The following is a 25,968-nucleotide window of genomic DNA, read 5'->3' as shown; positions in this document are numbered from 1 at the left end:
TTCTTCCTTCGGCAGCGTTTCGACAGTAGTGGGCGCTGGCGCAGTTGCCTTTTTCTCCGTGGTAACCGAAGTGGTTACAGTGTCAACGGACTGGGAAGTAGCTGTCGACGCTTTCGCCGGCTTCTTGTCCATAAATGGAAGAGAAACTTTATTCGCGTTAAGGTGGCCAATCTCAGTGTCATTCAACGGGCGGTTGTACAGAAAGACGTTCGTCACCGTCGCATTGCTGCCGCTTTCTCCCTCGTCGCCCCCAAAGTAGAAGTATGAAACTTCAGTCCACCGCTTTTCAGGTGTTGGTAACATCGCCGAGCTCCCCACAAGCACACCATCCACGTACACCAAGCCCTTTTTGCCGTCCTGCAGCATGAGCGCCACCTGGTATTCTCTCCCCGGCTCCCACGTGCCACCGTGTACTGTTTTTTTCCCCTCAAACACTGTCTCCCACTCACCGTTCGCACCGTACGACAAACCAATGAACTTCGTGCCGGAACTGCCCCTCAGACTCGCACCCAGCAGAGTAGTGCTCTCACTCGGAACCTGGTGGATGGTCGCCGTCGCCACAATAGTGAAGTTGTAATCCACAAAGCCGTACTGTTTTATATCCCACCGACTGTTTACGGGCCATGTTGCCCTGGACCCAGGCCCCGTGAATTTGAACCCATTTTTGACCCTCGCTGCTTTCGTCACGCTTGCATTCATGCAACGGTACCCGTCGATCCACGTGTCTCCACTGGACGTCGTATTGGACAGGAATCCAACCAGACCAGCCGTGGGTGTGGACGAATTGGAGAAGGAGGCGTCCAACTGTACCCAAGTACTGAGGGTGGACTTGATCGTCTTCAGCTCCTCCGTCAGGTGGGCAAGTGAAACGGCTGTGCTTTCATGATCGCCCTTCGCTTGTGAAAGATAAAGCCCATCATCCGAGTACAACAAGGTGTTGGCAAACGTCATATTCTCAGCACTGTCCACAGAAAACGGTCCAATATGAAAAGTGCGGCTGTTGTCCGTGACCCAAAGGTGGAGTGCGTTGGGTTCATCCACTTCCAGAGAATGCCTCACTTTCTGAGTGTACAGCATGACCTTCCTTCCCTCAATGGTCGCAGTGATGAGGGCTCCCACACGCAAACTTACTTCCAGAAGTTCTGGACCTGATTTGAGCCACACGCCCAAGAGTGTCCCAAAAGCCTCCGTCCACGTTTTCCCCATGTCACGCGACTCAAATACCTTGCGGCCATCCTCGCAATAAGTAACCATGAGAAGTGTTCCCTCCTCCCATTCGGTGATGCGGGGGGAACGGCAGCCCGCAGAAGAAACGCCCTCTGGTATCTCCCACTTTTGGCCGTCGTCCGTCGAATAAGTGATTAGGGAGAAAACTTTATTATTTTCATCCTTCGCCGTCAGGGGAAACACAAGTGTGCCATTCCCCATCACAATTCCTGAGCCACCACCACCCAAAAATTCCTTTAGGTCACCTTTATTATTAGGAGAGTCAGTTTGGAACAGCGGTTTGGGTTCACTCCAGTTGATCGGTTGAGTCGGCTGAACTTCCGTGGACTGCGTGGTTTCACCCTCAATCACTTTAATGTTCCATGCCTCGGTCTTCCAAATATCATCATCAATTTCACGCCCCTCTTCATAGCTCCCCACTAGCAGAAACACTTTATTGCCCCTTGTAATTCCGGTGGGTAGCCTCGCAACACCCACACGATACTTACTATTATTCGCACTCTCAAGGACAGTGTGTGCCTGCCAGTCATCTTTGGTTACCTCAGCAACAAGAGACTGCCACGTCTCTGGAGCCTTGATGTACCCGGCAACAATATCAGAAGAACTGAGATCAATCACTTCTGGAAAACGTTTATTTTTGGTGCGGCCTTCGACAAATGCAATCATCACTCCACCAGCACGGACGAGAGCGGGTGAAGCAAAGATATCCTTCACTTTGCCTTCACCACCACTTTTTGGTACCACCTGCGTCTTATTCGGCACAAACATGGCGATCTCCTGCGGCATTTGCAAATCCCCTGAGTTTCTCTCCACAGCGTGCGCAGCTCCACTGCCGCAGCACATCATCACGACGAGGAGGAGCAGCACCGCGGAAGCAAACACAGGCCGGGACATGTTGGGCCTCTGCGGTTCACTCTCTCTTCCTTCCCTCCTCCTTCCGCTGGATCCGGTCACGCGGCGACGGTTGTGTGTGCGGGGTGCCTTGACAGCAGCAACACGTGAGAGCATATAAATATGCGTGTGTGTGTGGGCGGTCTGTGTGGTGTTGTTAAGAATTTTAGAGCTTTCGAATTTCACAGTAGCGTTTCGCGCTTTTTTCCCCTAGCTTATTTAAAAAGCTAAAAATAAAAAAATCATGCCAATAAAAGTACAAGAGTGAACACCATCACCCATCCACAGTGAGCGGCACCGTTATCACCCCGCCGCATTTACTCCCAACAACAACAACTCACGCACACAGACACACGGAACAGGAGATGAAAGAACAGTGCACCGGGAACACGCAGCGACTGTTGCCGCCAGCAGGAGCCACGGCGGGTGAGCCGTTATTCACGCATCAGCTCACAAAGAGCAACGCCCAAACGAAACAACCAGCGGGGTGCAAAAGAACAAAACCTCACTTCGCAGCACCCACGCGCTGCCGCCAGTCGTATTACTTTTGTCTCCTCCAAAGCACCTGCTCCGCCGCCGGCGCACACCACGTCGCACAGCCGGATAAACCCTATCAACAGATCCAAAGCATGGTAGAAACTTTGGCACATAAGGCTGCTGGACGGTAACCAATCCGAACTCTCCCAGGCACCCTCAACATTCCCAATACCCACCTGCCTGCATGCCGCCGAATTCACGCCCGCAACACGTCGACAAAGCACATCGCGGTCTCCCGTCCTCCCTCCTCGCAAGTGCCTCCGCAGCCACAATCCTGTGCGTGCGTGCATTCTCAGCGTTTTAAACACGGCATGTGTGTGCATGTGCTTGTGTGTTTGGCAGCGCCTATAATTGCAGAGCAGCTGTGCGCCACAAGAAAGTCCCAAGAAAGCAATAACAGAGAGGCAGATAGCACACACAAACACACACACGCAGCCAGCGGAATGGGTGCTCTCAACCACAACAAAAGCAGAACAACAGAAAAAAAAGCCGAAGCGTGGGACGACCAGCGCACACACTCTCATTGCTCCCGTAAAGCAAAACACACACACAGGGAGAGAGAGAGAGTGAGAGGTCGCCCACTCAATGCAATGAAAACAAAACAGAAACAGTTACGGTGCTCCGCCCATGCAGCCAGGCAGGACGGCAGCGGTGCGTGTCGTGCAAAAGAGAGCACCAACGGGCCTGCATGGGTGTGCATGCATATATACAATGGGCACATTATGTGTGTGCATCGTGGGATGAGGTGAGGGCGAGAGTCCATGCAAGGGGACACACACAGAAAGTGAGTGAAGGACGAGTGTGTGTGCGGGTGGTGCATGGCTCTCTCTCCCTCACTCTCACGCGGCCACCACCGCAGCCGCAGCCGCACACGCAACAAGAAGAAGAAGCAAAAGAGGGGAGGTGGTGTGGAAGATCGCGGTGCTGCTGTCACTGTCACCGTCATTTTTATTTGCCGTATCACCTGTTGTGGCGTTTCTGGTTGGCACTGTTTCCTTCGGATTGCCTTCTTTATTTTCATTTTTGTTTTTCTACTCGTGTCCCTGTACCATCAGCTGCTGGATCATTGTTCGGGTATGCCCTCTTCAGTGCTCTTGTCAGCTTCATTACTGGCGAAATTACCGTTTTCCGTGGGTGATGGTGGCTTTGTTTCTGCATGGCCGTCAGATGGTTCATTCTGCAAATTGGCTGTGATGGGGGCAATGCCCTCAGTTTGTGAATTGTTGTTTGACTTCATGTCGCTTTGGGGTTGTTGTAGCTGTTGCACGGGCACGGTATCTTCAGGGCTTGACTGTCCATTCACTCGTGCTTGTGTTGAATCTCCCTCTGTTTTTCCAATTGTTTTCAGTGCCACTTCTGCTGGTGCTTTTGTTAGTGATGATGTTTCTTGTGGTATTTTTTTCAGTTTCGCTGCATTTTCAATTATCCCTGTTAGTGAATTATCATTTTTGTTTTCTGTGTGTTTTCCCGCTTCTTATTGTACTGCTTGTTTTGGTTTTCGCGTTTCATCCTCATCTTCTTTAACCTTTTCCAATGCTCCCACACCCCGTTCAGGAATGTTTAGAGGAATATTAACGCCACTGTCATCCGTCGGCTTGACAGTGGAGGATGCATTACTCTCGGAAGGATTATTCCAATTGTGATCTTTGCCGGGTTGAGTGACGGTACTGCCAAATGAAGATTGACCAGCGCTTTGGCGTTGGGACTCCGTTGCCTTACCGCTTGTGGGAGCCCTGGTATCGCCAATTCCATTTGGATCAACCGTTTTTAACAGCTTCTCCTGTTCGACTTGATCTGATACTTTAGGTGTCGGCAGTGTTGCTGGTGGACCAGGCGTTAAAACTTCATTATTACCTTTTGACGTCGTACCATATAATAATTGCTTGGGCTTTTTCAATGTAACTGTACCACCCAATTCTGCTCCCTTCTTGTCTCCAAGCTTCAACCGCCCTTATTAATCCCATCTGAGTGGATAACAAACTGCTCTCCGCTCTCGGAAATACCCCGTCACTTTTAGCATTATTCATGTGCGTCAATAAATTCCCGTTACCTTCACTGTAGCGGTCCGCCATCGCGTATACAACCTCCGCTGGCACCGCACCACAGCACGCAGAGGGCACACACCAGCAGCACACGGCCAGTCATCATCATCGCCATCACTCCTGTCACTTGCGTGTAGCTATAAGCACAAAATAACTTTCCGTTCACGCAGAGCAAAAGCAAAAAAAGACAAGTCACAGAACCACGCACAAGCAGCAGCTGCACACACAAATTAGTCGGTTGGAATCAGCACAATTGCAGAACTCCCACACCAAACTGCAAACCAAAAGTTTTGATTACTTTAATATATATATATATATATATATATTCACCTGCGCCGCTGGCCAAATTCAGATATTTTTAATAATAAAAACCAAACCGAGTAAAAATAAAAAAGGGGTGAATGGAACAAGAATGGGAATTCAGCATACCCTCAAAGTTTAACACCAATTAATTCTATATATACCATCTGTTTGCGACAATCGTAAACAGCTTACGTGGCCTATTGAACTCATGTAGGATTTAAATATTATTACTTACGAAGTGGCAGACTTTGGGGTCCTCCAGCCACAAGACCCCGCCGCTCCCCTTCGCAAGTTCCAGCTCTTCGCCAATTCCTGAAGCATACAAACCACGACCGCGTGAGATGCCGTCTTCGGGGTTTTCCGCAGAACGTCCGTAGACAAAGGATGCCTTTATTCCGCGAGAGTCCAAAAACTCATATATCCGTTTCAGCTCCCACGTCAACGCGTGTGATTTTGGGCTGCCTTTATTCGCCGCTCCTTGCAGCGAAGTGTTGTCCACCCAAATGTCCATGGTGGATGGCAAGATGGCGGAAAAGGACAATAGGGCTAAGCGTACCGCGCGTGCCTCGGCCTGCATGATGAGAAAAGATTCCTCTTCCACTTTCCCTCCGGAAATTTTAACGTCGCCGGAGTCTAAAATAAAAACGGCTCCCCATCCATTGAGCGATGCGTCCGTGATGATGGCGGCCGATGCCTTTTCGGTGGGCTTGACGATTCGCTTACGATTGTTCTCGATGATGTGTCGTAATCTCTCGCCCAAACCAACCGCTGCCGGCGGAAGGTTCGCCGGGGATGTCTCCAGCACAATCCCCCGGTTAAGTGCGGACAATCGCCGTCGCACTGTCTTGATGAAAAAGTGGTAGTCGCATAAACGCGTGCCCAAAATGGCAGCCGCGCACAAAAAGCGTGACGCCATAACCTCCATTTCCGCGATGGTTGAAGAAATGAGCGCCGGCATGGCGCATACAGAACGGAAAAACTTCTCACTCAGGGACACCGTCTGGTGAGTGTGATCAAACTGCACCCCCAGAAAGGTGTACTGCGTGGCGCCCGATTAGCGGTCCTCCCCTACCGTGGCGTGACGGCCGTCCGCATTACGAATCACTTGGGCCTCCCACAATGTCGCATCGCTTTTCGACCCTGCAATGCGTATATTATCGATCCAAACGTCGATATGCACCAATGGAGGTGCAGCCCAGAGGCGGTGAGCCACCTTCGTCACCACCGCAATTGTCGAAGTAAGAATAATCTGGAGAATTTCTGGGCTGGCCTTGTATCCCATTGGGAGCCGTGTAAGCTCCACCAGCGTGTCGTCCTCCACGCGGCATCGAAAGAGATGCCGAGTCTCCCGCGGTAAAGAGACTTGAAAAAAGGATGTCTTTAAATCCAGGCAGGAAGCGGCCTCAGCCATCACAGGCGGCAAATAATGGGAAATGCTCAAAAGAGGAAAATTCGCCTCATAAGGGTCGTCTCTGTTCTTGTCGCGTGGCCACGCGATCCATGTTCGTCGCAAACCGGTGGGTTTCTCCTCCACAACCAAAAAAGTATTATCCTTCCGACTGTCTTTGCAGAAGAAGCGTCCTCGATTATTCCCGCTTCCTTCAGCAATCGCGCGTCAGCGGTTGGAATCCTCCGTGAGCCTTTGCGCGCCTTACCGGAGGAGGATTGAGGGAAAGGGAAGCACCCGACGAGTCCTCAAACTTGCATTCGTCTGTCCAAGATGGCCGGGTTCAACCGGCTCATGATCCACTCTAAATTCAATACGGGCACATTAACTTGCTGCCGTAACGGGATAGCGTATTCATCTTGTGGAGTGACCAAACGCGTCCTTTTCGTGCTTCTCTTTATTGTAGCAGCATGATGATTAAAATAGTGGAAAAATGCTCCTCTGCTCTCAACCAGGGTTCCTGCCCTTCCGCAGTGTCTCCCTTCAGATCAATGCGACCAGCGGCAACACCTGGGTCAGCATTGTGGTGTACTTCTTCAAATATTGAACTGTGTGCTGGGGAGGGTCAAACGGATTGACGTGCTTCGCCAACTGCAAGATCACGTGTGAATTCAAATTGTATGCCGCCACGATTAAATAAGCGTGTCTCAACGCGCTGCGTTTTATGGAATGCGCCGTGGCATTCCAATGAACCAGAGCTCGCTCAATTTGGGCAGTCGTAAGATTCGTGAGCTTTCTGTTTTCTTGAACTGTCCTGCATAGCTTTATAGTGTCGAACGCGTCCTGCCCTCGTATCTTCACGAACCGCGAGACGCGGTGGGGATGCGCCCCGCCGTCTTCGGTGCCACGGACCAATTCAAAATTAAGGTCCCGTCCGGCTCCGTTGTGAAATTGTTGGGAGTGAAGGCCGCAATCTCGGACCAACGACTCGCCGTTATCCACACAAGTCGTAAGACAACACGTTCCTTCCAATTGGTCTTGCTGTGGATAAATTGACCCATCCCTTCCTTTGTCAGGGGTGTGCCTGCTGCGTCTCCCATCGCGCCGCAATTTTTGTAGCCATGGAATCATCATGTCCAGCAAGCTTCAATCCATTTCCAACATAGACCGCAGCATCCTGGCGTGCTGCAGTCGGGTCGGTGGCGCCACGTCTAACATTGCCATCAAAAAGGCCGCGCAGCTCTCCTTGTTGATCGGCGGTGCGTGCGTGCGGCAAAATTTTGAGACTTGCCCCGCTAGAGACATTCTCTGCTCCCAATTTGACTTCACCCACATTTCTCGAGCCATCTCTTCCTCCCTCCTCGTCGATTGCGTCGGGCAGTTTGAACGATCGGATGAAGCGTCAGCGGTGCGGTGCGACGACTTCTGTGGGGATTGGTGGTGGGTGGCGGAATGGGTGTGGCCGCCGTCGTCCGCCTTCATAAGCGGCGGACAGCCCCTTTGCCGTTTTTTGAAGTTTGTTTGTAGTTTGGGAAACCCCTTTTGGGGCGCACTTTGTAAGTAGAAGCCTTGTATCCATAAATAGGGCACAGGTGGCATAGCAGCGATCGTTGTTGTTGCGATCGAGTTCCCCGTCGATCCATGAAAGGCTGAGCCACCCTCGCGAAGGTGTCATCCTCATGAAAAGCCGTGTGAAGGCGGGCACGCAGTTTTTGGATCGGGATGCTGGGGTCGGATTTAATCACAATCTGCATCCGGAAGAGCCGCGGTATAATCCTGCCCAAGTCCATGAACTGCTTGTTGGGCTCCCGATACAATTGCAATGCGCGCATCCACGAAACCAGAATGTCAAAGGCAATTTGGGCGTGAGCCTCCCCTCGGTGCCAGTAATCGTAAGCGCCCCGGATTTCGAATAGGATTCCAACGAAGCCTCCATTCCAACTTCGCGGGACCCAAGTGTTGAAGACAAATTCAAGGAAACCCGGATTCTCTTCATTTGAACCGGAAACTTCTTCTGAAGCTGGAGATCGAGAGGGCAAAGTCGCGGGGTGAGGGAAACGTGGTCGCCCCAAATTGGCCAATGACGTATGAGAGTTGACCCGCCGTCGCTCTCCCGTGAAAATGGGTTGGGGAATTGTGGATGCTGGCACGCCCTCGGCCATCAAACGCTCGTGGTGGGACGGTGTCGTTGCGCCATCTTCGGACCCGTGCGCGGGTGCATCTGGCGGCCCTCTCCTGGAAGAGGGAACTCCTCACTGCCCGGGCGTGTCGCCGCACCCCAAGCTGCAAGCCGCGCTTCCAGGGCACCGATGCGTGCCTTTCTTTCCTGAGGTTGTGCAAGGGTTGCTTCCAAATGGCTTTCGCGCCCCGCAAGCGCCGATTCTCGTTGCGCAAAAAGACCGTCCGCCACCGCAGTGTTGGGCGCACGTACCGAAAAGTGGTTATTCGCTTCCTCCACCCGATGTTGAAGCTGCGCGCTTCAATTCTGCACGTCCGCAACTGCGTTGTCCGACTTTGATCTCCGCCCTTCCGCGATGGTCAGCCCTTGCCGCGCCCCCAACTCACGGGTCATCCCCAAATTATGGGCAGTAGCAATTGAGTCTCAAAATTTGGTGCTTGGGGCGCCCGGAGATCCGCAATGTGCCCCGTAAGGGTTGAATCCTCCCAGTGCTTGGCGATCTTTGCTGAAACCAATCGTAAACACGTCATAGTAGCAGCGACAGTCACCACCGCATCCAAAGGCCTGTTTTCATCAAAGAAGGTGAGCTGCAACTGTATCTCGCCATGCTGGCGTACCAATTCCAACATACGGGCACCGATGTTGCTCCATTCCGTCGCCGTGTAAAAAAAAAAAATATTTAGTGTCATTTCTTCAAATCAACATGCAGGAATCTGGTATGGTTGTGAAAATAAAAAATAAAAAAGATAAGAAAAAATTTCGTCTTACAGCTGTCGGCTCCCTGGCTCCCTCAATCGCGGTCTCCCAAAAGACCGTGCGAAAGAAGAGGAAACATTTGTGAAGAGATATCTTCGTTTGTGCGAGATATGAATTTATTTGGGCAGCCTGCCATCCTCTCAAGCATTCTTTTCACAAAATCTCCAAAGTACAGAGAAATTCTGCGGCCTTTATATTTCGCAGAAGCTTTTAATGGCAATGAACCCTTTAAGAAAAAAAAAAGTAAAATAAAAGAATTTTATTGCTGTGGCACTGTGAATCATAATGATTCTCTCTCACAAGAAACTCTCTGAATAAACCCGGCGGCCACAAAAAAAAATTAGAAATCGCGAAAATACTTTCTAATAAATTTCACTATAAGCAAAATACACTTTGTTCCCCAATTATTTCCTCAACTTTCTTCCCTATCCTTTTCTACAAGATTATTGTATTCACACTTTTCGGATTTTATTTACAAAATCAGTTGTCAACACAAACTGGTATTGGTGCAACTTTCCGTTCCAGAACGCCACGATCCCCTTTTTTCCTCCTCGCTCACACTATTGGAATTCTCGGCATCACATCCCTGCCAGCCGTTCATCGGCGTGCTGTCTGCGTGCTGCACGTAAATCACCTCCCACGACATGTATCGGGATAATTCGTCCCAATCAACAAAATAAGCCACCAGGCACTCAGTGAACTGCCGCACAGTGCTGGCGGTGGTGTGGTGCTCACCCGCCGTAGTCATCTGCAGCCCAACCAGTGTCTTCCGCGGTGACTCCATGAAGAAAAAGCCGTCCACCAGTGGAAAGTTTTCAACCGCCGGTATGTACAGCACTCCGTACTCCATCGGAATCCTCGTGACACCGCCTTGCAGTCCCGCTAATCCAACGGTGCGAGTGGGGTACCCTTGATGGTTTACCTTCAGCACTGATTCCTGTGTTTCATTACGTTTTGGTGGCCTCAGCTCCTTGAGTTCCTTTAATAGTGCACTGACAACTCCCCATACATGAAGGCGCGCAAACCCAATTGTTCCAGAGCTTGGGAAGCAAGAGCACCATGCGATCACAACATTAGCAACAAAATATCCTTTGTAGCCATTGCCTTTGCCAAACAGTCCGCAGTTCGAAACCCGATATCAGCACATATCGATGCGTTCAGAAATACCTCAGCACCTTCATCTGTTTTTACCCGGACGATCTTCACAAGTTTGTGAGACTGATCCTCGGAATACCATTTTTTCTCTCCTCCCTGTGTAAAGTACTTTCCTTGATCCCCAATATTGATCCATTCCAAGGCCCTCATAACATCCTTCGTGCGTTTTCCATATTCATTCGCATCAAAGACGTGACGTGGAATCGGCCCCACTTTTTCCATTTGTTTTCCGACCTCTTTCCAGTATTCCGCTTGCTCATCTGGATCCAGACCTTGTTTCATCCATGCGCACATCGCCTTCACATCCAACTCGTCGGGGCAATTCACGATGATTCGACTGGCTTTTAGTTGCTTCTCCCACTCATCATAGTTGCTTACCTTTGGCGATGACACCAAAATCATGCCCCATCCGGTAAAGGGTAAAAAATGTCTCAGTGGCGGCGTTCCTTTCTTCGCCACATCGTAAATAATATACTCTTTCATCCCATGCCCCCTCAAACTTCTCAACTCCGAGATGCACATGTCCTCTTCGCTGTATCTTGTCACCGCTCTGGTGGTCTTGTCAGACAAGTACGCGTCTCCCCCACCAAAACAGTGGACTACCACTTGGAGTTTCTCGGCTTCGCAGTGCAGCAGCTGGTAGAGGAGGTACGAGCCGGCAGCCACCGACTTCCCAATCCCGGGCGTCCCAATCAACACACGTCGCTTGGGCGTAAAGTAGGTCCCACCGTGAGGGCTGAGCCACGCGGTTAGATCGCCCTTGACGATCTGCCACACTCGATCCACCTCACAGTTTACAAAAACGTCCTTAGGAGGATCCTGTATCGTATTCCACGAACACGGCCATGCCTTCTCCGAGGCGAGCACCATCAACACGGGAGGTGCTGCACCGAATTGCTGCACAGCGTCATTCTTTTCGCTAGCGTCGTCAGCTTTCTTGTACGTCCATGACTGTTCTGGCTTCCCCTCATGCACCCCCATTCCCGTCCCCGTTTTTTTCCGCTCCACGCCGTCCGGAAGTTCCACCGCATGGCTCCACCTCGCATTGTGCACAGACTCGTAGCATCCCTCCAGTTTCTCCGGTGCGCTCGTCGTCGTTGGGTCCCTCGCCTCCTCGGCAGCTGCATCCAAGAAATGTTTGGTGGAGTTATGAACAGCTGCTTTTACCTCCGCAGCAGCTAATGACCACCCCGGTAGATTATCGACACCGTTATCGCAAAGCTTGCGTATATCCTCATCGAAGATCACTTCACCCTTTACAGCTCGCTTCATACTCAAATAACGATCCGATGCCTGTATTTCGTTCAATGCTCCTTTATCACGGATATACTTCGTGGGGTCCTTGAAAAACTTCTCCGGCAAAGCACTCCGATTGGTGTCCACAACGCCCCTGCCGTCCAGTTCCCTCGTAAGATAGTCGCTCAGCTTCATTTCATTGACGCGAGCTCTTCCTTTAAACAGTACATCTTCGATATTAGTGGAAATGGTAAATTTCATTTCTTGCGTTCGTCTTAGCCTTTTCTCTGCCTCCCGCCTCGCTTCTGTCAGTACCTGCGTGGGTACTCCGTTTGGTTTTCCCCTTGCAAGAGGAGTGATCGTATCCTTTTCTTTCATAGTCCCTACGTTGCCCGAGAGAGAGCACACCTTCGTGAAGAGGCTTAGTAATGGCCTCCAGCGCTTGGTACGCAGTTAAGTTAAGAATTTTTTCAAGAAGCTGCTGGTCTTGTACGTAATCATCCGGCTCCTGAACAAACATCTCCATCGTCACATTGTATTCTTTCATCAACGGCCGCCCTGCCGCCAACATAATTCCAAAGGAAATCACTCAGCATCCTGTTGGTGATGCTAGTGTTTCCCTCCTGAAGGATTTCCTCTACGGTGCTGCTCATGGTCCACTGCGGCCACACTTTACTCCCCGCCACACGTCGAGCTGCAGCGTCGGAACCATCACAAGAGCCACGGCGAGGTGCCACCACAACACCCGTGCGGTGAAGCATCCCAGTCGCACCGCCCAACTGCGGCCAGCAGGTGCCGCTGGCTCCAAAGGACACTCACGGCTGTTCCGTCCCGCTGTCCCAATGGCGTTGGGCGTGGCACTCGCACGGCTCGGTGGTCGGTGCGCCATGCAGCAGCACTGCAACGCCTGTCGGTGAAGCAGCCGAGGCCCATCGCCTCCGCAGCAACGCAACGTGTAATCGACCAACCCCAACACCGCCACACTATCGCCCTTTTTCATTTTGTTTTATTCACTTTGTCGGTCTGTTTGCCCCATTACCAACACCAAAAATAAGTGCACACCTTCACAAAAGGGAAGGAACAAAGAAAAATAAGGGAGGCACAATCCCACCGTCCCAATGCAACTCAGCACTCCCCTCCACCCACCACCATTGCCGCACAGGAAACCGCAGTCACATCGGAGAGTCAGCACCGCAATGTGCACCACACCACCGTGCACCGAACGATAGGCGGGACGCGGCCATGCATCGCCCCGCTCCATTTTCCACCACTCAAGTGTTGCGTGCCCACACAAAGTAGCAAACAGAATCAGAGTGCACACAAACCCAATCATCCCCCTCACTCGCTGAAGCACATTATTCGCATGGAGTGACAGTTAAGGACACACCAGCAGTAGCTGGCTGCATGGAATTTCCCTGCCAACCCTGCAAAGAGACACAATAACTCTGCGGAGTCAAAGTGGCAGCCCCTCGGTGTTGCCCGCAGTTCACATGGCAGGAAGAATTCCACGCACGCATAGCTCCGGATCCCGCGCTGCTTGAGTGCACATCAACAGAACATGTGAAAAATACCTGCGCGCAAGATGGAATTAAATACGTGAAAAAGTCGGCCTGCTTTCTCCGATGGCGTTGGCGAGCAATCCCACACAATCCAATCAAAGTGGCACGCCGGACAGAATGGCGTCCGTCAATCAATAAAAAAATGCGACACTGAAAAGGAGCAGAGAAGAGTTGGCGCATGCGATTGCCAGTGACAACTGTGAGCAAACCCGCCAGCACCAACTGAGGTGCCGAGGAGCACTTTTGTGTAGAACTGGACGTCAGGCAGAAAAAACAAATGAAACAAAAGGGCAGCAAACCCTCTCGTTCAATGTCTTCTGACCGCGACACCAGGATCAAAATACAATGGACGATAAGAGCGGCAACGCCTTCTCCAAAACATCTTGTCAAGAAGCCGCAGGACCTCAGGAAGGGAGGAAGGCAACGGCGGCAGCCACAGCGGGGGAGGCAATAAAACGGCTGGCAGGCACCTTCACGTCGACGCGCACACCACATCCGAGTGGGCTGGGAGCACAGATCGAACCGCTCGGAAACACACGCATCAAATACGCAAAACAAAGTCGCGTTGAATCGACAGGAACTCCCCGACCAAAACAAATTTAAAAGGTAGCGTTTTTCAAGGGAGGATCCGCTTTTCCGACGACGGCACGGACGCCTCGCAGGAACTTCTTGCAAATCTCCCTTCGCAGGTCCGCAAGAAAACGCAGCGGAATAAAAAGAGAGCGCAACGACGCAAAAAAAAAATAATCCTCCTAACCGACCAGGTGGCAGGCTGCCCTCGCACAAGTGGACAAAACACAACTTCACTCCGGTCTGGTGGTGGTGGTCGTCTCGCAACTATTTTTTTTCCTTCTCGTCGCAGTGCACATCCCCTCCCACAAATCATTTGTTCGGGCCACGTTCCTGCGGCCAAACATCGCGCTGCTGGATCCCGCGGCACAGTCCTCGGCACAGAAGTAAGGGGAGGAAGAGGGACCGCAAAAGGTGCGAGCACATCCGAATTCGGTGGCGGCCGCTGCAGTGAAGATTGACGTACCACGCGGCGTCCCTTTTCTAGGTCCGGTCCTCACCGTGCGGTGCGCCGGCCGCTCCAAACATCTACACGTGCTTGCGTCTCACCGTCGCTCCCAGCCCCGTTCGTTGGCTGCATCAGGGATGCCGCCATCCGGAGACGGGCATAAGGACGTTGCATCCAACAAAACCTTCAGAGGCACCCGGTGGGCCAACGACGACCGTCACTGCGGGATGTGTGGCCCTTCCGCCGCTCACCTCAAATCGCACTTCTACGCCTCCTCGAGCAGCAGCAGCATAAATACACCGGTCCACTAGAGGCCGTCACCAGCCATTGCAGGAAGACCACTGTGCCCCAGTGCTATGAAACCCAAATTGCACTGACGGGCCACTTCGGAAAATCCTGTCGCATCCTCCCCAATTATGCGGAAACACATCCGTCGTGCATGTGTCCACCGCAGCCAAATGAATCTGGTCCGAATACCCTCCAAATCAAATTCCCCCTTCCTCACGCCATTCCTTCATTCCATACGCCCTGACCCTCATCCGAACGTGCTCACTCACACAAGCCGCGATAGACAGATGGTGGCCGCCCAACGCTCCGGCAAAACATGCCCAGCACGCACGCGCACAAAAAATGACATGCGCAAATGCACGGCACAACGGCGGAGAAGCGCACACCGAAAGGATGCGGCCCTCCACAGCAGTCGCAGCCCACCGCGCGCATCACACCCGCTGGAAGAGTGACTCGCGGTGCGCGCTCCCTCTCTCCTCCTTCCCTTCATGCCCACGGAGAAAGCAGCAGCCACCCGCAGCCGCCAGCACACGCTACAAAAGAAGCATCCAAATCCACTGCAATGTGCATTTTGTGCGTGCATGTGGTTGTGTGTGCCTGCAGACACACGAAGCAAAGAAGTAAAAACAGGAGCAGAGCATGTGAAGGGACGCACAAACAAAAATGTACAGCAGAAGCGCATGGCAGAAATAAAGAGGAAAAGACTGCTCAAGCTCATGATATTGCACTGCAGACAAAGCAGCGGCAATTCATACAAGATATATTAAAAATTTTTTTTTAAATTCATCTTCACCTTTCCACCCCTCACACTTTGGAAAGATAAAAAAAAAAAAACGAAAAAAAAAAAAATGATAAATGAAAAAAAAAAAAAAAAAAAAAATGAAAAAAACGAAAAAATGAAAATGAAAAGCCACACAAAAAAAAAAAATTTTACCTGATTACCGTGTGCACCCACCAAAATATCTGTATATATTTTGCCCAAAAAGAAAATTAAACAGTTACATGCCTTTCAACCGTCTGACCCTCCATGTGTCCGCACATCGTTTATATTTCATGGGGTCATCTGCGGGTTGCTGCTCCCCTCAGCCTTCTCATCGGCGTGTGAGTGCGGCCTGCAGAGCACAGTCACTCGTGTGTTTGTGTGGGAAAGATGAGAGAAGCACGCAGACATGACGGGAGTCGCGTCTCTCCACCGGGGGAGTGAGCGCAGCAAAATAAAAATCATCAGGGGGAGAGAAATGCTCACGAGGCCAACCCCGAAGGGTGTGACGCACGAGAAGTGAACACGAAAAGCAAAACAAATCCATAAAGAAAAACACGGCGGCAGGGCGTGGCTGTGTGTGTGGCGCTGCGGGTGTCTGCCCGCCCTGACCGCAAGAAAAAAAAAAAAGGAAAAGAAATGTGTGCTCCGCCCCACAGGCCCTCGTCGCACGCCCACACGTCACGGCTCCCTCAGCGCGCCGTTCGTCGCGGCCCCTCCACATGCGTGCTGCGGGCGAGGCGCACAGGGCCGTCGTCATGAGCGTGTCGGTGGGTGTGCGAGTGGAGCAGTTGGGCGGGAAACACACGGCACCCCTCACAGGAAGAGTGCAGCAAGAAACAATTGAAAAGAGGGAAAAGTAAAAAAAAAACCACTTCCATAGTGATTGCCCTAAGGCAACAAGCAAAAGAAGGGAAGTGATTTGCAAAAAAGAAAACAAAAACAAGGAAAGCAAAAAGAAAAAAAAAGAAAAAAAATGGAATTAACAAAACTCATTGAGTAGTGCTGGGATGCCGCTCCTTTTTTGCTCCACAGAATTTCGAAGCTTTGCTCTCCCCAATTCATTCAACAGAGAGCCGCAATGCCCCACAGCCCCAGAAGCAGCAGCAACAACACCCGAGACACATATCCATGCACGGTGCTGTCACCAATTAGATACATGGCCGCCAACTCGCCCAAATGCCCCTTCTCAAGCAAAATGTCAGTGTCCGAGGGGGTTGTTGCGTTGGACTCCGATGGGATCTTGGTTTCCCCAGGCGTGGTGCTTGTGTTACCCGGTGCGGTGTCGACCGTCTGTGGCACCTCCTTGCCGTCCTCAACAGAAAATTCAGCCCCCTCAGTCCAAGAGATGTTGTCGGTGTCCTCCGCGGATCTCGGTTCGGCGTCACTCTTTGAAGGAGTGAGGCTGCTGTCTGAGCTCATTGTTCCCTCGGAATTTCTGCCCCCCGCCTCGAGGCTGAGGCTTTCCTCCGCGCCGGTGGTTCCGGTTCCAGTGGACCGCACGTCGTCATTTTCAGTGGAAGGCTCAGTGCTTTGTTGCACTTGGTGCTCACCGTACACTGGTGCAGTGGCAGTGTCCATACTCAATGATACAGCCACTGGAGACACTGATCCGCCACTCCTGCCATCCGCCTCTTCATCCTCCTCTGGCTGTTGTGTATCATAACTTTCAGCGGATCCTTCAACATCAGCGACCTCCGTCAATACCTCTGACTGTGGGTCTTGTGGCTGCACATCTGAATCCCGTTGCATCGATTCCTTCGCTTCATGCGGCGTGGTTTGCTGAGACGTTTTGTCTTCGGAAAGCTGGACATTGTCCTCTGGACGAGAGTTCCCTGCGATCTCCGTTGCGGTGGCAGGTTCGGAAACAGAGGATCCCCCGGCAAACGTTGAAAGGAGCGGTGCAAGCACCACACCATCGGCGCTTTCTTCCTCTTGTTTTTCAGTATCATCCTCATTCAATTCCTCATGGCTGGTGGCGCTCCCTTCACTCTTTGACTCGGAAGCAACCAAAGCGCCCGTGTTGGCCGCCTGTTCTGTGGGTTGTTTCTCAGCACCAAGTGATGGAATATTGACTTTGCTGGCATGGAGTTCATCCAGTTCACTTCCAAAAAGTTTCTCGTTGTACAGCATGACGTTGGTCACCGTCACGTGGCCGCCCGTTGCACTTTGGTGCTTACTGTCCCCACCGATGTAGAAGTGTGAGATCCTGTGCGAGTCAAACAGACTCTTATCATAGCTCTTGTGGTCGATTTGCTTTCCATCTACAAAGACAGTCCATTCATCATCATCATCCATTCGCAGTCCCACCTGATACGTCTTGTTTGGCTCCCAATAATCAAAATACTCCGCATCACCACGATTCCCCGCTATGGCCAACCACTTCCTGTCATGGGTGTACGACAGACCAAAGAGGACCGTGCTGCTGGTGTCATTCATCCTCACACCCATCAAGGGGACGGGGCTGCTGTCTTCCTTCGGCACCTCGTGGATGGACACCGTCGCCACAAGAGTGAACTTGTTGTTCGCAAAGTAGTACGGCACAGTCTGCCCCATGTCGCCAACAGGCCACTCCGCCCATGCTCCGGACACTTTGAACGTCAGTCCATTGGGACCCTCTATCCTTTTTCCCGCTGACCCATGGACAATGGCGTCCACGCCGAGGTACTCGTCCCTCCATGTGTTATCAGAGAAGTTACCGGACAAGAAGCCAACAAGCCCATCCGTGGGAACACGACCATTGCACATACCCTTTTTGTGCGCGTCAACAGTGCTACTGGAAACGAAACTGCAGGATTGCAAGGCGCCGTCCAAATCCTTCCATTTCTTCACCACTTCCTTTACCCGCTCCAGTTTCTCGGTCAGACGCACAGCAACAAGACTGTATGATCCGTCCTTCTTGTTCTCGTACAGTGAAATCAACTCCTTATTCTTCTCTTTCATCAACAGCGAGCTCGCGGCTGCGTCATCATCCTCACGAGATACCTGCCCAACATCATACACACGTGCCTTGTCCGTCACCCAAAGATGAAGCCGACCCTTTCCATTGTCCTCCTTCGCATACACCGGCGCGGTGACGAGCATCACCTCCTTTTCCTCAATGATTGCGGTGGTGGATCCACTCTGGACGCCGTACCCTGTTCGATTGTGTGAGTTGCCCCACACGCGGGTAATTGGCTGACCCGATGGATACCAATTGACTCCATCCGAAATGGACCTGTAAACGTCATAGTAGCCTCCAGCACAATGAGCCATCATGAAGAGTTCTTCGCCGTATTCGTATTTTTCCCACTTCACCATGGTTGGATCCCTGCAGCCCTTACCAGGCGTCTCGTATGAAAGCTGCCATTTGTTCTCCGACTTGGGGAGACGCATAGAGAGCAAAACTCTCGTTCCATCCTTGCCTTTGGCCTGCATGGGAAACACAAGCGCGCCGTCACCCATCACAGCACCCGATCCTCCACCGCCAATTAACTCGGTCAAGAAACCAGAATATCGTATGGCTTGAGGGTTCATCACATGGGTCTCATTCCATCTGATTTTCTTCTTTCCATTTTCTTCAGCGACAGTTCCCTTCACGAGTAAAAGGCCTGGCTCATTCGTACCTTGAATCTGCTGCTTTTTACGACTGTAGTTTCCCAGGAGCATGTAGACACTCTCCCCAATTACAAGTGTCGTTGGCCGCAACAATTCCGTTGTCCCAAAATTATTCGCGGCGGTGTCTACAAGCTGCATGCAAAACAAACTTATATCCGACGTCGAAATATCCATTGAGTCATCACTTATATTCAGGTGCTTTGAGACAATCCCAGCACAGCTGCCGGCTCCATTCCTTTCCCCGCACTGCGCTTCAGCAACGGCAAATACATCATCACCCACTTTAACGAGGCCAGGAACACGGAGCGAGGTGATTTCCCTGCCGGCATCCTTAAACTCCTTCCAATTAGCAAATGATATCGGCGTCGTCCCTTTAAAAGGATCAACAGCGGCCCCTGCCTGCTCAGCGGCCGCAGCTCCACTGCCACAGCACATCATCATGACAAATAGGAGCAGCACCGCAGAAGTAAACACACGCCGGGACATGTTGGGCCTCTGCGGCTCACTCTCTCTTCCTTCCCTCCTCCTTCCGCTGGATCCGGTCACGCGGCGACGGTTGTGTGTGCGGGGTACCTTCACTGCAGCAACACGTGAGAGCATACAAATATGTGTGTGTGGGCGGTGTGTGTGCTGTTGGTCCCTTCAGAGCCTTCGAATTTCACAGTAGCGTTTAGCGTTTATTTTCCTTCTTGGAGAAGAGCAACAGGCAACAGCGGCAGAAAGGCAACAAAACAGCAGTACACACCGTCACCACTCAAAGCGAAGCACAACATCACCATCCCCGCAGCCATTACTCCCCAGCACCTCTCAACAGCACACAAAAATTAAGGAAAAAAAAACATGTGATCGACCTCCCAATGAGGGACCGCAAGCCACGGTCCTGCAAATAAGCCAAGCGACAGGGGGCCACGTGTGCAGTGAGGAGCACGAGAGTTGCACTGCAACGGCACGGCGGCGTGGCACCCTGTTGGGAGCATCGATGCAGACCGGCGACATCGCCTGCAGGAAGAGTTGCTTCTCCCGCTGAGCAAAAAGGAAAAACAGCCTCAGCGCCCCAATGATGAGAGGTCGCCTGCACCTCCTCGCGGCACCTGCAAGCTCTGCAGGCACAAAAATGTAGATGACGCTCCCCTGCACGCATGACGCCCGTCTCATCCTTCAAAATGGCAACCGCATCCTGTGGCACCACACGCTGCAGTCGATGTGCACAGTCTCCGTCTCCCTCCCTCCTTTCCCTCTCCCTGAGAACTCATCGGCGGCCGTGGCACACTCACCAACATGTCAGAAATCACTTGTTTTTCTTCCTCCCCCGCACATCGCACAGCAGCACCGCCAAACGCATGCCACTCCTTCGTTCGCGGATTCCCCTCAGACACGCCTCCCGCCACATTCATCAACCCACAGCCACACAGTCCGTAAACGTCACGCAGCCGCCCCGCATGATGGAGCCGCACACACCAACACGGCACCCCGCTACTCGGTGCAAGCAGCGTCTGGACACACAAAACAGGTTGCCCCAGCGAACAACAGCCCCCTCCAAGCAGTGAGACAGGACTCGTCAGTAACAATCAAACAATCAGCCCCTCGTCTCTTCATTCCGCCATGCACGAGGTTCCACCTGCCCCTTGCATCATCCGTGACGCCCGGGCTCCCAATGAGCGAGCAAAACGCTATGGTCCCCTCGACTCAACGAGAAACCCATTGACAATTCCCAACCAGTCGTCTCCATGGGCTGTGCATGAGGAGCACCACGGCAAGAATGCACAGAAGCTTATATGCAAACCTCTCAACTCATTCCACGTCAATAAGCAGTGTGGCATCATGCCTGGGCTTCACAACAATGTCGGCTGGCGCTTCCCCGAGAGGCCTCCCATAAACACCGCACGTGGTCACAGTAAAGAAAAAGCAACGCCTCCAATCTGGCTGTCACCCCGCGGCGAACATCAAAGCACAATCCAACAAAATGCCGCAAATCATCACATATTTCACACAGACCATCGACAGCTTACGCCGCAAATGCACAGCACGGAAGAAGAGCCATGCTCACAAACACGCAACACACAAACACAGTAAGAGAGTTGGAAAAGCAGCACCCAAAGCCATCCCCTGTGGATGCAAATGATAATGGCACCAAACAACGCGAAGCACCAGTCGGGCACCACATGTGGGCCACAGACACCATCCACCTACCCATTCACTCTTCCTCCTCCAAATGGCGTGGCCCTCCTTCACCTCCACGAACACGCCTGCTGCTCAGTCATGCGAGCTTCTAACGCAAGCACTCAAGGTGCGTTTCGGTAATCCAAAATTCAGCACCTCAGAAAAACAAAGGAAATGCTCGCAGAGGCCACACGGCTCCTCAACGCAGCCTCAAGCCCTCCTCACGACTCTTCAATGCGATGGAGAGGAATACAGGCGGCTCTCGTGTCACAGAGGACGGCCAAAGGGAGCGGTTTTCACATGCAGAGAATGCCAAGTTGTGAAACAAAAGAGGCGGTGGGAGGGTTCGCAGGGGACGTCATCTGCCACGCCTGAAGTGCGTCGTCCCATTCGTGCAACGGAGAACCAACGACACGGTTGTTGCGGTGCCTGCCCGTGCGTGCACCTCACTCTCGCGCCAATGAACGCCTCAAGGAACATCCTGCAGAGGGCAAACAGCTGGCCGTGCAAACAATCCCGAGTCTCGTCAACGTTCCAGCAGCCGCTCCTTTGGCGAGGCGTCGCTCTCTTTCTTCCTTGTCTCCCGTGTGCCATCCTCGTATGAAATGAAAATGCCTTCCACAACTGGCGTCATCAAGCACCTCCAAGTAAATTTGAAAGGATTCACGGACTCGAGAAAAAGCATCCAAAGTGGCAGTCAACGTTAACTCAGCAACGCATGTCATCTTCTGCAGCCGCGTGCATTGCAACTCCCCTCAGCCGCCCACTGTTTATTCCTTCCTTGTAGACCCAAACCGCATAGCACACTTAAACTTGCTCGGATCCTCCACAGGCTCATGTAACGGTGTCCGCTACGCCCGTGCAGCTCGTGACTACATCACTTCTCCATCCACTTCTGCGGCACCGAATAGCGTGAAATAGGGATCCAAACCACCACATCTGTGAGGCAAACACACATGCATCACTCCAACGGGTGCCACTGAGAGAAATCACACGACACCACACTATCTCTCGCTCTCCCATCAGCGATTTGCCGTCAACAACAACAACGACATTGAGAAGCAGCCCCGAGACAATCCCTGAGAGCCGTCCCCACCCCGGCGAGCGACCGACTCCGGGAACCCTGCACACCAGTGCCGTTCCGGAAAGAACTCCTGCCACCGCCAACCGTGTTTTCCTGTCGCGTTGACACACGGAGCCCGCTTCAGAGAAACAACAGCCCGCTCCATTCAAAACGTGGCTATGAGAGTGCATGGCAACAGGCGCAGGGCGCACCCTCTCAGTTTCCAGTGCCGACAAAGTAAAAGAGCATCAGTGCGGACTTGCTGCAGCACGCACAGTTGTGCTTCTGTTGTCCTCCCTCGTGTTTTTTCAATTACATGGCCCGCGCTGCGGCAACGCGTGCCCCCAGACCTCTTGGTGTTTAAAATGTGCTCCAGCACAAAGCAGCTGGTCCGGACGCTGGTCGATGCCGTCAGCGCTGCGCCAACGAAAACAACAACCCCGTGCGGGAAACATTGCTGGCTCCTGGCCTCCCCGACAATACGGAGCAATTGGCACTGGCGCCGCGATGAGGCAGTCAAGCATGAAATCGCAAGGGGAAGCAACGATGACGCAGGCACAAGGAAGCCATTCCACCCTCAATTGAATACGGTGCCCCACTCCAAGCGGTCACACGGAGTGCACTGTTTCCACAAAAGAACTTGGTCGTCGTCCATCCCTTAAAGATGCTTCGTTTAATGGTGGGCCTTAGAACAAAAAAAAATAAAACGAAATGAACAACGTAGTAATACTTCATCACCGCTGGCCATAATCATTCTTTCATAGCAGGGCAATTTCCCTACTATGCCTCGTATGCACACACAGAAATCCACATGTATGAAACAACCCGCAATGTTTTTCTACCAGAAACCAAACTACCCCGTTCCCTCCATAATTTCTTCTTCGTTCACTGTTACGATCGCTCGCGTTGGACAGCTTCCGCATCCGTGTGTGATGCTGCCACCTGATGCTGCTGCATCTGCACTGTATGCACACACAGGCATCCAACCATATGAAACAAGCCCCAATATTTGTTACCAGAACTCAAACTACCCCCGCAATTCCCTAATTTGTTTTCCTATTTATTCCTTTAATTACTCCTCAATTCTAAGGCCTTCTTGGGGCGTCTTCGGATGATATTGACACTTGGTACTGGCGTACCTTTTCATTCCGGAACGCCGCAATTTCATTGTTGTCCGCGCCGCTCACATTATCGGAATTTACGACATCACATCCCTGCCAGTCATTCATCGGCGTGCTGTCTGCGTGCTGCACGTAAATCATCTCCCACGATATGTCTCGGGATGACTCCTCCCAACCACTAAAATATTCCGCCAGATACTCAGTGAACTGCCTCGCAGTGCTGGCTGTGGTGTGGTGCGCACTCGCCGCAGCCATCCGCAGCCCAACCAGCGTCATTGGATTTAACTCCATGAAGAAAAAGCCGTCCAACAGCGGAAAGTTTTCCACCTCCGTTACGTACAGCACCCCGCACTCCACATCAATCCTCTCAGAAAAGTGTTCCAGTGGCGGTAAGACATGGTGCCTGGTGGAGCGCTCCTGTGAGTACACCGCCAGCGCACAGCGGTGGGACTGACGTTGTGGTGATGGCCTCAGCTCCCTCAGCCTGCGTTCTATTGCACGCACAAAAGATCCATTCAAAAATGCAAACACGGTGCACCTTCCAAAATTTTCTGATATGAGATAATCCGTCAGCCCCGATATGAGTAAATTAAAATAATGCTGCTGCATTAACCTCGCCGACTAGAATAATGTTTTATTTCTGAGGTGAGCAGACACCGGTAAATTGAAAAAAAAATTCAGAACCGGAATTTTCACCTCGTACTCGGACAACCCTCGCAAGCCAGTAGAACACCTTCATACGATCCCAGGATCCACCACGTCCCAATTCAGTGTATTGCAAGATTACAGAAGAGGTCGCCTCATCGACGGTCTTGTGACACCGTTGAACCCAATTATCATACTTTCGCTCGTCAAAGATATAACGTGGAATAGGTCCCACTTCATCCATTTGGCCCTTCACCACCTGCCAGTACTCCGCTTGCTCCCGCACGGGCTGATGGCTCCTCATCCAAACACACATCGCCTTCACATCGCTTTCACCAGGGCAATTCATAACTATTTCTGTGTCACCGCTCCGCTTCACCCACTCTTTGTAGTTCCCCTCGAGTGGGGGTGACACCACAACCATGCCCCATCCCCTGGGAGGCAAATTTTTTTTTTTTTTTTTTTTTTTTTCTTCTCTTACCAGTCGTAGTAACTACACCTCAATTGTGCAGCTCTGGTAAGCGTACGAAGGAATTCAGTAGCAAGGATAACCTTACTCCGCGGGCAGCCATTATAGAATGGCTCAAACATCTGCCCTTCCGGCCCGTAAAACTAAGTAACAACTACTCATCGGGTTTGAAGCATGAACAGCAGGCGCTTAGCTTCCTCTCTAGCAAAGAGTACTAGACCCTGGCACCACGTTGAGGTGGCCGGCTGAGCCAGGGTGGGAGGCAAATCATCAGACGGTTCATCATCCGGCTCTGCCACATCGTAAATAATATACCCCTTCATCCCACGGTCAGACAGACTCCTCACAAGAGACTCATTACTGGAGTCGCCCATGTATGTCGACACCGTCTTGCTGGTCTTGTCAAACAGGAATTTTCGATCCGCAATAAAGTAAACAACCATTGGGAGCTGCTCCGCATCGCAGTGCAGCAGCTGGTAGAGGAGGTACGAGCCGGCAGCCTTCGACTTCCCAATCCCGGGCGTCCCGATCAAGGCGTGCGGAATTGGCGTAAAGTGGTCCTCAGGAAGACTGTTGAACCACGCGGTGAGATCGCCCTTCACGATCTGCCACACTCGCTCCACCTCACAGTTCACATGGCAATCACGAGTGGATTCATCCTCCTTCCACGTGTACGGCCATCCCTTGTCCGAGGTGAGCACCAGCAGTCTGGGACGCGCTGCACCGGATTGCTGCACTCCGTCATCCTTTTCGAAGGTGTCGCCAACTGCCCTGTGCCTCCATGACTGCGGTGGCTCCCCCTCCCTCACATCCATTCCCGTCCCCTCGCCGTCAGGAACCTCCACGACATGATGCCACCTCGCATCGTGCACAGACTCTTAGCATCCCTCCAGGTATCTCGGTGCACTCGTCGTCGTTGGATTCCTCGCTTCCTCGGCGGCTGCATCCAAAAAACTTTTAGTGACTTCATGAGCACTTGCCTTTACCTCCGCAGCGGCCACCAACCACCTCAGTAACTCGTACATGCCATTTTTGTAAAGCCTGCGTACATCCTCTTCCATGTCCATTTCATCCCTTACAGTCCTCTCCATCATCGCATAACGATCGGATGCCTGCATTTCGCCCAATACTCCCGCATCGCAAATATACTTCTTTGGGCCCTTAAAGAACGCCGTCAGCAAGACACCCCAATTGGCGTCCATAGCGCCCCTGCCGTCCAACTCCATCGCAAGAAAATCGTTCAGCCTCATTTTATCCACGCAAACCCTTCCTTCAAACACCGCATACTTAATCCTGGTGGAAACTTCAATCCCCAGCTCTTGTCGATCTCGGCTTTCCCTTTCTTCCGCCTCCCGCCTCTCTACTCTCAGTACATGAGAGCAGGCTGTGGTTATTTGTGCCCTTGCAGGAGGAGTGACCGTATCCTTCCTTTCAAATTCCCTCCATCGGTTGAGAGTGACAATATATTCTTTTTTAAGCTTATGTGAAGCCCCCAATAGAATGCACAACTCCTCACACTCTTTTCTCAGCTCTTGGTATGGCGGTGATGCCTTTAGTGTGCTCAACAACACTTCG

The 25,968-nt window shown here is 52.0% G+C and overlaps 2 protein-coding genes and 4 pseudogenes across 2 annotated transcripts, besides 15 other annotated features; all 6 read right to left on the bottom strand.

Moving 5' to 3' along the window:
- On the bottom strand, window positions 1-2,235 carry Tc00.1047053509765.129 (trans-sialidase, putative; the record flags this gene model as incomplete). Its single annotated transcript, XM_806611.1, has 1 exon — window positions 1-2,235. A coding segment is annotated over one exon (2,235 nt), but the record flags the coding sequence as incomplete, so codon positions are not given.
- Window positions 1-2,983: a sequence feature (areas not merged during assembly with more than two copies in the genome that could not be assigned to a particular haplotype).
- Window positions 2,984-3,796: a sequence feature (haploid, Esmeraldo-like haplotype).
- Tc00.1047053509765.95 lies at window positions 3,493-4,812 on the bottom strand (annotated as a pseudogene).
- Window positions 3,797-23,776: a sequence feature (areas not merged during assembly with more than two copies in the genome that could not be assigned to a particular haplotype).
- Window positions 5,000-5,023: a microsatellite.
- Window positions 5,188-9,487: a mobile genetic element.
- Window positions 5,206-5,279: a mobile genetic element.
- Window positions 9,301-9,481: a mobile genetic element.
- Tc00.1047053509765.60 lies at window positions 9,809-12,091 on the bottom strand (annotated as a pseudogene).
- Window positions 15,337-15,362: a sequence feature (AT_rich).
- Window positions 15,400-15,506: a sequence feature (T-rich).
- Window positions 16,265-16,315: a sequence feature (T-rich).
- Tc00.1047053509765.50 (trans-sialidase, putative) lies at window positions 16,404-19,535 on the bottom strand (the record flags this gene model as incomplete). Its single annotated transcript, XM_806610.1, has 1 exon — window positions 16,404-19,535. The coding sequence occupies one exon, from the start codon at window positions 19,533-19,535 to the stop codon at window positions 16,404-16,406; it is 3,132 nt and encodes a 1,043-aa protein (XP_811703.1).
- Window positions 23,242-24,372, bottom strand: Tc00.1047053509765.30 (annotated as a pseudogene).
- Window positions 23,777-24,603: a sequence feature (haploid, Esmeraldo-like haplotype).
- Window positions 24,371-24,403: a microsatellite.
- Window positions 24,372-24,649: a mobile genetic element.
- Window positions 24,604-24,649: a sequence feature (haploid, non-Esmeraldo-like haplotype).
- Tc00.1047053509765.20 lies at window positions 24,648-25,643 on the bottom strand (annotated as a pseudogene).
- Window positions 24,650-25,968: a sequence feature (areas not merged during assembly with more than two copies in the genome that could not be assigned to a particular haplotype).

The sequence above is a fragment of the Trypanosoma cruzi genome, genomic scaffold (genome assembly GCF_000209065.1).
Source record: "Trypanosoma cruzi strain CL Brener 1047053516453 genomic scaffold, whole genome shotgun sequence".
Classification (NCBI taxonomy): Eukaryota; Euglenozoa; class Kinetoplastea; order Trypanosomatida; family Trypanosomatidae; genus Trypanosoma; species Trypanosoma cruzi.
This window is presented reverse-complemented; position numbering and strand designations above follow the sequence as displayed.